The 13,215-nt window shown below is 42.6% G+C and overlaps 5 protein-coding genes and 3 non-coding genes across 8 annotated transcripts in view; 4 read left to right on the forward strand and 4 right to left on the reverse strand.

Moving 5' to 3' along the window:
- Positions 1-13,215, reverse strand: part of LOC125996117 (histone H2A type 1-B) — a 949,462-nt gene that overhangs the window by 233,827 nt on the left and 702,420 nt on the right. The gene's annotated exons all lie outside the window — the stretch shown is intronic.
- The window catches only part of LOC125996127 (histone H2A type 1-C), a 363,461-nt gene that overhangs the window by 156,078 nt on the left and 194,168 nt on the right, over positions 1-13,215 (forward strand). The gene's annotated exons all lie outside the window — the stretch shown is intronic.
- On the reverse strand, positions 476-868 carry LOC125996128 (histone H2A type 1-D). The gene has a single exon (XM_049765080.1). The coding sequence runs from the start codon at positions 866-868 to the stop codon at positions 476-478; it is 393 nt and encodes a 130-aa protein (XP_049621037.1).
- LOC125996139 (histone H2B type 1-C/E/F/G/I) lies at positions 1,177-1,557 on the forward strand. The gene has a single exon (XM_049765089.1). The coding sequence runs from the start codon at positions 1,177-1,179 to the stop codon at positions 1,555-1,557; it is 381 nt and encodes a 126-aa protein (XP_049621046.1).
- LOC125996156 (histone H4) lies at positions 6,911-7,315 on the reverse strand. Its single transcript, XM_049765105.1, has one exon. The coding sequence runs from the start codon at positions 7,284-7,286 to the stop codon at positions 6,975-6,977; it is 312 nt and encodes a 103-aa protein (XP_049621062.1). The 5' UTR covers positions 7,287-7,315; the 3' UTR covers positions 6,911-6,974.
- TRNAM-CAU (transfer RNA methionine (anticodon CAU)) lies at positions 8,699-8,770 on the forward strand. The gene has a single exon. It is a non-coding gene; the product is annotated as a tRNA-Met (tRNA).
- Positions 10,912-10,984, forward strand: TRNAR-UCG (transfer RNA arginine (anticodon UCG)). Its single transcript has one exon. It is a non-coding gene; the product is annotated as a tRNA-Arg (tRNA).
- On the reverse strand, positions 12,690-12,771 carry TRNAS-GCU (transfer RNA serine (anticodon GCU)). Its single transcript has one exon. It is a non-coding gene; the product is annotated as a tRNA-Ser (tRNA).

Genomic DNA, 13,215 nt, shown 5'->3' on the forward strand with positions numbered 1-13,215 from the left:
ACTGGCCCATTACCCGGACCTATAAACGGAAGCAACAAGACTTGGAAGTATAACCGCAAAATCTTAAAATAAACTTAATCTGTTTTTTTTGTTGTTTTTTTGTTTTTGGGCCACACCCGACGGTGCTCAGGGGTTACTCCTGGCTGTCTGCTCAGAAATAGCTCCTGGCAGGCACAGGGGACCATATGGGACACTCCTGGCAGGCACAGGGGACCATATGGGACACCGGGATTCGAACCAACCACCTTTGGTCCTGGATTGGCTGCTTGCAAGGCAAACGCCGCCGCTGTGCTATCTCTCCGGGCCCCTTTAATCTTTTTTTTTTTTTTTTATCACCATGCCTCACATGACTCCTAGGGCTCTAGTAAAACAATCTCTGGAGGCACTTCTTGCTACTGTGATTAACAGCCTTTTACGTGGAAATGTGGATGGCTCTGAAAAGAGCCTTTGGTTTGTAAGAGGGGAGTGAACTGACTTATTTGCCCTTGGCCTTGTGGTGGCTCTCGGTCTTCTTGGGCAGCAGCACAGCCTGGATGTTGGGCAGCACGCCGCCCTGGGCGATGGTGACCTTGCCCAGCAGTTTGTTAAGCTCCTCGTCGTTGCGGATGGCCAGCTGCAAGTGGCGCGGGATGATGCGCGTCTTCTTGTTGTCCCGCGCCGCGTTGCCCGCCAGCTCCAGGATCTCGGCCGTCAGATACTCAAGGACGGCCGCCAGGTACACCGGGGCGCCGGCGCCGACGCGCTCCGAGTAGTTGCCCTTGCGGAGCAGCCGGTGTACGCGGCCCACGGGGAACTGCAGCCCAGCCCGGGAAGAGCGGGTCTTAGCCTTGGCGCGGGCTTTGCCTCCCTGCTTGCCACGTCCAGACATGATGAGTCGTGTGCTAATGTGATCCAAGTAACAGCTGGCTTAAGCAGAGGCCAACTGTGTTTTTATAGGCCTCGCAGAGCGCGAAAAGAAAGCCGTACGATTGGTCGAGCTGCAACTTTCATTTCAACCAATGGCAACGCGAACCCGCAGAAGGCGCGTCCCGATTGGTGCAAAATGTTTTGTGACGTCACTAAAAGAACTGACCAATCAGGAGTGGGCAGCTCCGTCCCTCATCTGCATGCCTTCTGGTATTTACTGCGGCGAGGCGGCATCGCAGTATCTCAGTGTCTTCACCGCTGACTATCAACATGCCCGAGCCAGCTAAGTCCGCTCCCGCCCCGAAGAAGGGCTCGAAGAAGGCGGTGACCAAGGCGCAGAAGAAGGACGGCAAGAAGCGCAAGCGCAGCCGCAAGGAGAGCTACTCGGTGTACGTGTACAAGGTGCTGAAGCAGGTGCACCCCGACACGGGCATCTCGTCCAAGGCCATGGGCATCATGAACTCGTTCGTCAACGACATCTTCGAGCGCATCGCGGGCGAGGCGTCGCGCCTGGCGCACTACAACAAGCGCTCCACCATCACGTCCCGCGAGATCCAGACGGCCGTGCGCCTGCTGCTGCCCGGGGAGCTGGCCAAGCACGCCGTGTCCGAGGGCACCAAGGCTGTCACCAAGTACACCAGCTCCAAGTAAACCTTGGCGCCGTGTGCTAAGTCAAACCAAAGGCTCTTTTCAGAGCCACTAAAACATCTCAAAACAGCTGTCCACTTTGGTTTCTCATTCCTTTTGTCTAGTTCCAGGGGGTTGTTATTTCAACTCCAAGTGTCTTCAGTCTGTTAAGGGGTTTTAGCTGCTTTAGCCATAAACAGACTTGCTATTCCTGAATTCGTTTCCCTAGATGTTCTGCATTCTTCATATTTTTGCAAGCTTTATTCCTTGTTTGTAGTGTATTCTCACTGCTTCGTTCACCTAGGAAATATGGGCATTTGCAGTGCAGCCAGAGATGATTTTTTAATACCTGAGTGAAAGATCTTGTCTACACAGGTAAATCCTAATCCTATGGTCTACCGTTACTTCAAATGACTCAGACTTGTTCCTCAAGCCAATTATCACTTTTGACCCATAGGAACCAGAAGATTTAGGTCAAAGAATGGGTTTTTAGAGTAAAGCAGGTTGAGGTAGATACTGGAAAATGGTGTTTTATAATCATACATAAATGGGGAGGTTTTGATATTAAAATTGCTCAAAGCACATTTTACCATTTCTAAGCACTGAAGAGGAAATTAGGACTAGATAAATCAGGCCCCAAAATATTAATACATAGCTTTTCATCCTACAAATGTGTGTATGAATATTAAATAACTGACTCCATTTTATAGTAAATCAAAAAAAATATCCCTTAAGCCCTACATAGAATCCCAGTTTTCATTTCATTTTTTTGTTTTTGTTTTTGGGTCACACCCGGTCGGCGGTGCTCAGGGGTTCCTCCTGGCTCTCTGCTCAGAAATAGCTCCTGGCAGGCACGGGGGACCATATGGGACACCGGGATTCGAACCAACCACCTTTGGTCCTGGATCGGCTGCTTGCAAGGCAAACGACGCTGTGCTATCTCTCCGGGCCCCCCACTTTTCATTTCTTGATTTTCAAAGCTAACTTTACATTCATGTTAGAGCAATCTATTCTTGAAAAAGGTAACGTCCTCATTTTAATATAGATATTATGTTATCTAGTAATATATAATATTGATGTCATAGTATAAAATATGTGTAATATGTCATACTACTGATATGTAATAATATGTAGTAATATGTATAATTAACATATTAATATTTAATATATACTTGGGCTCTTACTGGCTGTCTATTGGATTGCTGCAGTTGGGCCAATTCCTTAAATCTGTGACTATTTTCTTACCTTTGAAATGGCAATAAATACCACATGTCATTGCAGAGTGAGTGGAGAATCAAAGGTCACTGGTGGCACTATCTGCAGAGGAAAATTCTCCAAAATATAAAGTGACCAAAACCTCTTGTTGAAATCACAAGGAATCTTGAACTCCAATTGCGGGTAATCGCTCTACAGGCTAATTAGTATTTGACTGTAATTAAGGTTTCTCTGACAAAGTGAAAGGCAATGGTTAGCCACTATAGAAAACAGTGACCCTCTTTAGAACCAGTGACTCTGAGGCTTTTCTGCCCTGTTTCATGCCCTGAAGCATGTTCTTCATTTCCCAGGGACCTAGCTGTTGTCTTAATATAAATTAATTAATCCTAGAGTTGGTGTGGAAATGGTGAGACCTTTGTGGGCTCAACCCGGCTCCCACAGGCCCTATGGTCTGGCGGGTCTGAAGGTAGCAGGGTGAGGGCGGAGAGATTCACAAGGTAGTCAGATGAAGTTCCAAGAGTCAGCCATCTTTATTTCACAGTCCCTTATCGCCATGTACACCTCCTCACATGGCCTCTATACTAAGCCTTTTCCTAGCAGCTACCTCTCCACTCCTACTGGGCTCTCTAGGCCTCTGTGTCCCTTTCAGCAGCTTTTTCCAGGCTTCCTAACTGGCTTCCAGGCTGACTAAGTCCCTTTGGTGATGCCACTGCTGCTGCTGCTTCGGTGATGCTCAATTACTAACACTGAATCTGATGCTGAATCTTTGATGATGATGATGCCTCTCCTGGTGATGCCTCCCCTCCTTATCCCCTCTCTCTCCCTCTGCAGACTCCTCTACCCGCCCATTTCAGGTGTGGACAGTTCTGATCATTCAGGTGGGATAAATTCAGGTGGGAGGGGGGGATACCCACACTAACTATGCCCAGAATTAGGAAATTAGGAAGAACTCAGTTACTACATGTATTGGCCTATAAAAAAGGGATCCTGGACCTAACAACAACAACAAAAAGCTGCTTATTCATTTCTTTTTTTTTTTTTTTTTTTTTTTTTTTTTTTGGTTTTTGGGCCACACCCGGTAACGCTCAGGGGTTACTCCTGGCTATGTGCTCAGAAGTTGCTCCTGGCTTGGGGGACCATATGGGACACCGGGGCATCGAACCTCGGTCCGTCCAAGGCTAGCGCAGGCAAGGCAGGCACCTTACCTTTAGCGCCACCGCCCGGCCCCGCTTATTCATTTCTTACATTCGTCACACGATGTCCTGCTCCCTTTCCCTAAGTTCCTGGTTAGGAAGTTTGTGCATCTGACTAACTTGCTGCACTTTTCAAACATGAAGAAGACAGAAACAATCATTGCTGAGTACCATAGGTAGGGTGTTTGCTATAGGTGGGGTGCTTGTGACCTTTGTAAGCTGCTAGCATGGGCTGGATTGCACATACTCATTTGGTCTCCTAAACCCATCTAGGTATGATCCCTGAGTACAGATCCAGGAGTAAGCCTTGAGCACCACTAGATGTGACCCGAAAACCGAATTCATTCATTCATCCATTCATTATTCACAATATCAATTTCCAAATAAGGAAAAGCTAAAGCCACCTAAAAGGTTTGCCTACAGACTTGGAACACAGTTGCTATGAATTGACATCATAAAAGAAATGTTATCACCTCAAATTTATTCAGAATAAACCTGAAATGAGAAGCCAAAATACCAAATAAATCTGGACTTAGCGTGTAGACTGGGGTGCTGTTGGGCCGCAAGCAAGGGCCCATTTGCACTTATTTTCCTCTGACTGAGATTAGGGATCGCTCCTGACAGAGCTGAGAGAAGCACACACAGTACTTAGGATTCAACTATTTTCCTTGCTGATTTATGTCACCCACCCTTAACTTTGTAGCTTTACTCCAAGTCATTTTCCCATCTTATAGTCCTTCAGAACTGTTTCACAATTGAAATTGTTTTGTTCCTATCTAGCTATACTGCATTGGTTTAACAAGGCTGCACAAGACCTTACTCAGTCTCCGACCTTTGGTCTCATCTCTCCTTTCCAACTCTATGCTTTCCCTCTTGTTCTTTTATTCCGATTACCCTTGTGTCTTTCTCGATCTTTTGTTTCCAATCACATAAATCCTTCCATGTCTGTATCATGTAAAATCTTACCTCCCTCTCCTTTCTATATTGCAGTGGTCTCCATAGTAAATAGTACCATCTGATTTATGGCAACAAATGCCACATATGCTCACATATGTTTACACACTTGTACACCCTCTTTCTCAGCCCAAATAAAGGCCTTAAGTCTTTGGTTCCATATTAGACACAGCAACAATTCCCAGAGCACAGTGCCAATATGAAACTTTATTTTTTTATTTTGTTTATTAAAACACCATTCACCCCCCAGTTAGAGGGGGAAATAAGGGAGGCACCAGGACCAAACAGGTGCAAGACTACTAAGTAGTAGGCTAGAGGAGACCACATATTCTAGCAACCCTGGGGGTGAGGGAAGAGGATATGGGAGGTAAGACAATTTGGTGATGGGAATCCCGCCTGATTTTATGTAAATATGTACCTAAAATATTATTGTCAACAATATGTAAGCCACTATGATCAAAATAAAAATTATATTAAAAAAACACCATTCACAAGCTTATTTACAATATTTGCAAGCTTATTCATAGATGAATATGATCAGGTACCAGTCGGACCACCAGTGTAAACTTCCAGCCACCACCATCAACTTTAATTTTTAAGTGAACACTACCATTCCTTTTATTTTCCAGGCTAGTACCTTAATTCCATGAACATGATTGTTCATATTTTTTAATCAACTTTATTTATTGATTGTAGGGCCATACCCAGTGATGCTCAGGGGTTACTCCTGGCTCAGCACTCAGAAATCACCCCTGGCAGACTGGGGGACCATATGGGTGCTGGGAATCGAACCAGGTCCCTCCTGGGTCGGCCACATGCAAGGCAAACGCCCTACAGCTGTGCTATCTCTCGGACCCGGATTCTATTCATATTAAAGAACAATTTCATATTTTACATGAGATTCAGAACTCTTTAATGATTTTTCTCAACTTTCAAAAGTCATCTTACAGATTGCTAGCTGTCAATAAATAAAAATACGTGATTTTACAAAGGTACTAGTCATTCTAATAAACCAATGACTATACTCTTTGCTGAACTGGGTAAAACCTGATGTAACATGATCTTGTGGTGATACATTTTTAAGTACAAATACTCTACGAGCTATTGCTCTTTGACAAAAAAAAAAAAGTGTTGTTTTTGAGTCTATGGTTATCAATTCTGGCTGGAACGAATTACAAGTTACAGATCTGCAAAACCAACACCTCAGATCAGTTGTCCTACAAAACAAAAATTACCAGTCTGTCCTACAAAATAATTACTCAAACAAAACAGAATGTGGATTAAGAGAGAAAAGCATTGGGAAGAAACTGGAGGCATTACCAAATAGAAATATCTCCTGAGGAAAAAAGATCTCCGAAAATTAAGGGCTGTTTTAAAAATATGGACTAAATAATAAAACTTTTAGTTAACTGTGACCATGGGAAAATCTGCTTTTCCTAGTGGTAAATTAAACTAGTAGAAAACATCAATGCCCATACACTTTTTCTTCATCGATCACGTTTGTTTTTAACGTGTCAGAAAAAAAAAATATCACCAAAATATAATCCTCCACTGCTCCAAGATTCCATAAAAAGTGCAAGAAATATCTAGATTCAGTGCAGCGGGACACATCACCAACCGCCAAGCAAGGAACCCCGGGGACGGCTGGTGCACTGAGGAGCCTTTGTTCTCAACTCACCGCTAAGCGCCACCGTTGGGGCAAGAGGGGGTGGGGTGTCCCTTTGTGCCCCAAAACGGCGCCATCTTAACTCCGGAACCATGAAGACAATCTGGGTGCGGTGCACACCTGAGCCGAATCTAACCCACAAGAGCACAACCAGTTCCCAAAATACAAATATCTCGTTACTAAAGGAAAGCAAAAACTAGGCCGTAAAAAGACAACTTGCAAACCAACCTGGTGCTTTTATTTACAGTTGCCATATGGCATTATTTGGTGCCAGTTGAGGGGTGCTGCTGACGCCTTTTAATAAAAGTTCAGGTCCTTTTCAATCAAGAAATTACTCGCTCCTTTAACTGAGACATGTGGGCGGCCCTGAAAAGGGCCTTTGGGAGTTGTGTCGAGGGAGTCAGGGTGACAGCTTAGCCGCCGAAGCCGTAGAGGGTGCGTCCCTGGCGCTTGAGCGCGTACACCACGTCCATAGCGGTGACGGTCTTGCGCTTGGCGTGCTCGGTGTAGGTGACGGCGTCGCGGATGACGTTCTCCAGGAAGACCTTGAGCACGCCGCGGGTCTCCTCGTAGATGAGCCCCGAGATGCGCTTGACGCCGCCGCGGCGGGCCAGGCGGCGGATGGCGGGCTTGGTGATGCCCTGGATGTTGTCGCGCAGCACCTTGCGGTGCCGCTTGGCGCCGCCCTTGCCCAGGCCCTTCCCGCCTTTGCCTCTTCCAGACATGCTGCAGCCGACGTCAGAAACCAAGTGAGGATTCGGCGCGAGGAGTTGCCTTTATATGCGAGACTGGCGGACCTAATTGAGGACTGCGCCGTGCACGCCAGCGTCGCTCCGCCCCCGAGTCCCGCCCCTCTCGACTCGCGCCGTGGTGACGTCACGAGCAAGTAGGCCCGCCCCAGTCTGACACTGGGAGGGAGCTTGAGGTCGACCCAGCTGACTAGAATGATCATCTTTTGGCAATCAGGGAATAAGGAGTTTCACGTTCTTTAATGGTTTCATTTGCCTCTCAGGGTCCTTGAGGGCGAAGGCACAAAGGCCTGTCAGGCCGGAAGGGCAGTAACCTGCGGCGAAGACGTCTCTGCCTTGTCCGGTTCCTCCTGCAAAGGCGCTTTGAAGGACGAGCCCACCTGGCGCTAAATGCTGCAAAGGAACCGGGAGCGAGTAGCCCCTGAGCGCCACCTGGTGGGACCCAAAAACCTAATAAAATAAAATAAAGCAATGAAATGAAAAAGTACAATGAAATCATAAAGTGAAATTAAATGAAAAAAATAAAATGAAATAATAAAATAAAGTAAGGCAAAGTAGAATAAAGTAAAATAAAATCAATAAAATAAAGTAAAGCAAAGTAAAATAAAGTAAAATAAAATAAACAATAAAATAAAGTAAACCAAAGTAAAATAAAAGAAAGAAAGTACAATAAACAATAAAATAAAGCAAAGTAAAATAAAAGAAAGAAAGAAATAAAGTATAATAAACAATAAAATAAAGTAAAGCAAAGTAAAATAAAATAAATCAATAAAAAAGCAAAGTAAAATAAATAAACAATAAAATAAAGTAAAGCAAAGTAAAATATAATAAAATAAAGTAAAATAAATAAACAATAAAATAAAGTAAAGCAAAGAAAAATAAAATAAATAAAATATAAAATAAAGCAAAGCAAAGAAAATTAAGTAAAATAAATAAAATAAAATAATACAGTGCCGACTGCAAAGCTTCCGCCACCCCCTGGGGAAATCTAACCAAAAGGGATTTCTTAACCCAAGACGAAATGAAGACGCTCCTGAGTCCACGGTGCAGATCCTGCCCGCGTGTGTTCTGTTTCCTTTGGGCAACTTTCGGCATTGGTTCTACGCCCGTCCACCTCCCCCTGGCCTCTTTTCTCTTCCCTGTGATTCGCCTCACTAGCAAACTCTAGCAAACCTCTCGCCATCTCTCGCCTCTGTTCTCAGCTACTGGCCTCTGGAGGAATCCACCGTTTTCTGCTCTTAGCCTGTTGAGCTTTGATTCGGGAAACAACTAATTGAGCACACGCAATAAGCAGCAAGTGTCAATAAATATCACTGGGTCGTGAAAGGGGCCATGATTGGCCTCTGATTGACATGAAAGGGAATTCCAGGACTCCAGCAAGCGTGCTCAGCAGAGTGGCGCAGCGGAAGCGTGCTGGGCCCATAACCCAGAGGTCGATGGATCGAAACCATCCTCTGCTAGCTTCACTTTTATTTCTTATTCAATGACCTAAACATTGGAATCTTTTTGAACAAAAATCACTTTTTAAATAATATTTTGAAAATAAAAGAGCAAACACTTTTCAAACGTAAGGAGTGACATCCATATGTCCTTTTTAAAAAAATGTCTTTGTTTCTATTTATCCAGGTTCCTGGATAAATATTGTTATTGCTATTGTTATTGCTGATCATAACAGCTCTGTATGGCCTTAGAAAACCTGGAAAATAAAATTAAATAAATAAATAAATAAATAAATAAATAAATAAATAAATAAATAAATAAATAAATAAATAAATAAATGAAAAATGCTGAAGTGCCCTGAATGTAGGACTGAGGACAGGAAAGGAAGCTGAAATGTGGCTTTATTTTCTTTTACATATAATTCTGCAGATAAATGCTTTTTTACAGAGTCATTGGGTGATGATGTTATTTTACGTACATGAAGTAGAGGATCACTAAGAAGCGGGTTATCTGCATTTTGGAAGAAAAGCGAGCTACTTGTTAGATAGATGAGGCCAATGAATGCGAGGCAGATGCTTTTGTGAGGAGATTCATCATCACTGTAGCTAGTCTGTCAGATCGATAAGGGCTGAGTTTTTGTGCTATTTGTATGTGGCCTAAGTACAGACTTATTATTCAATATATTAATAATATACCTTTATCAGTCATAAATTGTATATGTGTTTAATTTGACCATTCTGCACTTTTCTCCATTTTTCACCAAGATTTTGAATATTGAACATATTCATTTTCTTTCTTCTTTCTCTTCCCTTCCTTTCTTCCTTTTCTTTTTTCTGTTATTTCTTCATTTTTTTCTTTCCTTCTTTTTCCTCTTTCTTCCTTCCTTCCTTTCTTTCTTCTTTCTTTCTTTTTCTTTTTTTCTTTCTTTCTTCTTTCTTTCTTTCTTCCTTCCTTCTTTCTTCTTTCCTTCCTTCCTTCCTTCCTTCTTCCCTCCCTCCCTCTCTTCTTTCTTTCTTTCTTTCTTTCTTTCTTTCTTTCTTTCTTTCTTTCTTCTTTCTTTCTTTTTCTCTCTCTCTCTTTCTTTCTTTCTTTCTCTCTTTCTTTCTTTCTTTCTTTCTTTCTTTCTTTCTTTCTTTCTTTCTTTCTTTCTTTCTTTCTTTCTTTCTTTCTTTCTTTCTTTCTTTCTTTCTTTCTTTCTTTCTTTCTTTTGTTCTGCTCTTTTGTTTTGGAGTCACACCAACAGTGCTAAAGGTTATTTACTCCCCTTTTCTGGGACACAGTTCAGGGGGCCTATGTGGGCTCCTGAAAGCAAAGCACGTGCTCCAGCCACTGAGGCATCTCAGGCCCCAAACAGAGTTTCCCTCACCCCAAATTTCCACACTTCATTCTTCCCAATCTCAGTAAGTAAAAACTTTGCTGTTACAGTAAAAAAATCTTGGAGCACCATATGAGATTTCTATTTCTCTTGTACCCTCAGTCCCATCAAACCCTTTAAACACACTTCGAGAATTGTATCCACAAACCCTTTTAGCACACCTCCAGAATTCAACTTCCCATGACTCATTAACCACCATCTTCCTGCTTTCAGGAAAATAGAAGTCCTTAGTCAGACTTCAGTAGTATTAATTAAACACATACCACATTACAGATCAGATCACCTTCATAAATAATTTTCGGTATATAATATAATCATATAATTTTATATATCTTGAGTTTTTATATATGTGTGCTATTCAGCACGTTTTTAATTAAGCACTTTTTATCAAATGTTATGAATGAAAAAGAAGGAAAGAGGAAAAGAGGAAGGGAGAGAAAACACGAGAAAGAGAGAAAAGAAAAAAAATCTTTCAGTGCAGACAAAGTGCAATACAGACAAATACTGATGTTTTCCCACTGCATAGCTACAGATTTTGTGCTCAGAGTCATGAAGTAAAATACTTTGCTTTCCAAGGATACCTATATACTTGTTACTTAACTTATCATATCTCATTCCTGGTTCCAAAAATACTCATAAATTTTATTTTTCCTAGGAAAAATAAAAAGCGGGGGGCTTGGGGTGCATTTGCTTTTTGCTCTGTGTTGCAGAGTGGTACTCGGCAGCCTAAGGGGGCCCAAGTGCTCATTATTCTTCTTAAGTGTTATGGCAACTATAGCTAGCGGGGACCACGTGGCCTAACGGATAAGGCGTCTGACTTCGGATCAGAAGATTGAGGGTTCGAATCCCTTCGTGGTTACGTTTTTATTTCGACCGAAGGGGATTACAAATCTTTCACAGTAATATTTTAGATACATAGTGACATTGAATCAGGGGCATTCCCAGCAGCAATGTTGTCTTCTCTCCACCCTGTTCCCAGTATGCATCCCATATCCCCCTCCTTGCCCCCCCCCCCGGGCTGCTAGTATAGAGATGGACTGTTTTTAATCATCGTTTCCCTTTTATCCTGCTCTTTTTACTTATTTATTTATTTTCAGAAAGATCTTGCAAAAAAAAAAAAAACTAAATTAGGAACTTGAATACAGGAGTAAGAAAAGAAACCAGCATTGGCAATGAAAACTTATTCATTTTTTACCTACTATTAGCCTTTTCTTATATATATTCAACTTTTATTTATGTAAAAGTCTTGGAAACTTTGTGTTAAAAACAAGCTATCATGGGGGAGGAGGAAGAGGGGAGGGAAAAAAAAGCTATTAACTGCCTGTCATGTGAAGTCCCTTGTAACCTGGAACTTTTAGCAGAGATGCTGAATGAAGTGAGGAGAGATGTTGAATACATCACAAGCAGAAGAGACCAGAGACGAGCTTATGGGGGCAGTTATGAGGTGATGCAAATGCTTGGTCTGGAAACACTGCAAGAGAAATCAAAGATGTGGGGTCCTTTACTGCTCAACACATTCTTCTTTCCTCTCTGGAATAGAAATGCAGGGGGAAATAGTTCCATTGTGAAGGTTTGGAGAAAATGGTCCCACTAGATTGGAACACAGGCTCTGCCACAAGTTCAATAACCTATACCATGAAGCTGTGGAAAATCTGCTGGCATAGAAGTGTCCATCAGAGGACTTTTTAGATATCCAAAATCAAGTTCTCAACTTCAAAATCTGGACCTGATTTAAAAAAAAAAAAAAAATAATTGACTAACCACCTGGCTGCCTTCTTATCTTCTTTGAAGAACTGGGATCCCATGATACTTACTAACAAAAATTTAATTACGTGATTGTTTAACAACAGGAAGCCTAATCTTATGCTCTCTCTGAATCTGCAAGGCAAGTGATAAACATGAATCTCTCTACCTTTCCTACAAATATTTCTGTGTCCCTGGGTCCTGGCTACGTTTCTTACTAACTAAAGGGTGATTTTAATAACAGGACCAAATGAAACTCTTAAGCAACTCTGCACTAAAAATTTATAACAGCTTTTAGCATGAATTGCACTGAAAACTTAACAGAAAAAAGGAGATGATCAAAGAAATAGAGTCTGTGCTTAAAGCATCTTGCCAAAAGGGAGCAGCAGAGACTCGCCAGGAGAGAAAAGAAACCGCGTGAGCAAAAGCAGAGCTGGGAGGTTAGGAATTGGGGTTGGGGGTGTCACAGCAAATTAATCAGACTGACAGGTGACAGTCAGGGGACCTTGATGCATTAGGGGCAAGAACCCTGGATCTGGGAACTTACCTGGAGTTGAAAAGCTGGACCAGATTCCAAACCATCACCACCAGGAACTAAAGTGAAAGAGACAGAGGTGAGTGTCTTTTGCAGCTGTTTGGAGGTGAGGAGTTGGGGTTCACAAAATAAGGGTTGTGGGGGGCTCTCATTGGTGAGGGAATAAAATAAAACTGACGGTCAATTCGTGTTCTTAGAAAAGATCCAATAAGGTAGATGTGTTTTTAACTGTTTTTGCTGTGTCTCAAAGATAAAACTGAACCTCACACAGGAAGGAGGCCTTGGACGACGAGGATGGGATTCGAACCCACGCGTGCAGAGCACAATGGATTAGCAGTCCATCGCCTTAACCACTCGGCCACCTCGTCACCTACAGGGCTCCTCTCCGATAACGATTATGCCGTCTCCCTTAGCAGAGCTGCATTATGTAATGTTTGTTTTCAAGTGTATTCTCCTAAATGCAATCGCTGCTTTTGCTCTCTCTCTGCAAACGGTTTTTGCTTTGATGCACAGAAAATGAAAAAGAGGATTTATCAGGAAATAAATAATTGCATAAAAAGCACAAAATCCACCTTCCAAAGGGAAATGGGAAGACAAAGGGAGCAACTGCTTTCTTTATTTTTTTCTCCCCTAAATCAAATTGGTTGTCTTAAAAGCTACATATTCAAAATAAACAAATAAATAAATAAATAAAACCTGCATCTTCAAAGCGAATGGATGAAATGAATCGTGTAATATTGATCGTTGCTGGAGATGCCTTAGCTGAGCTCTCTCTTAGCTGGATGCCAGCCCAGTGGCCGCCTTCTAGGAAA

This window comes from Suncus etruscus, chromosome 18 (genome assembly GCF_024139225.1).
Source record: "Suncus etruscus isolate mSunEtr1 chromosome 18, mSunEtr1.pri.cur, whole genome shotgun sequence".
NCBI classification, from domain to species: domain Eukaryota; kingdom Metazoa; phylum Chordata; class Mammalia; order Eulipotyphla; family Soricidae; genus Suncus; species Suncus etruscus.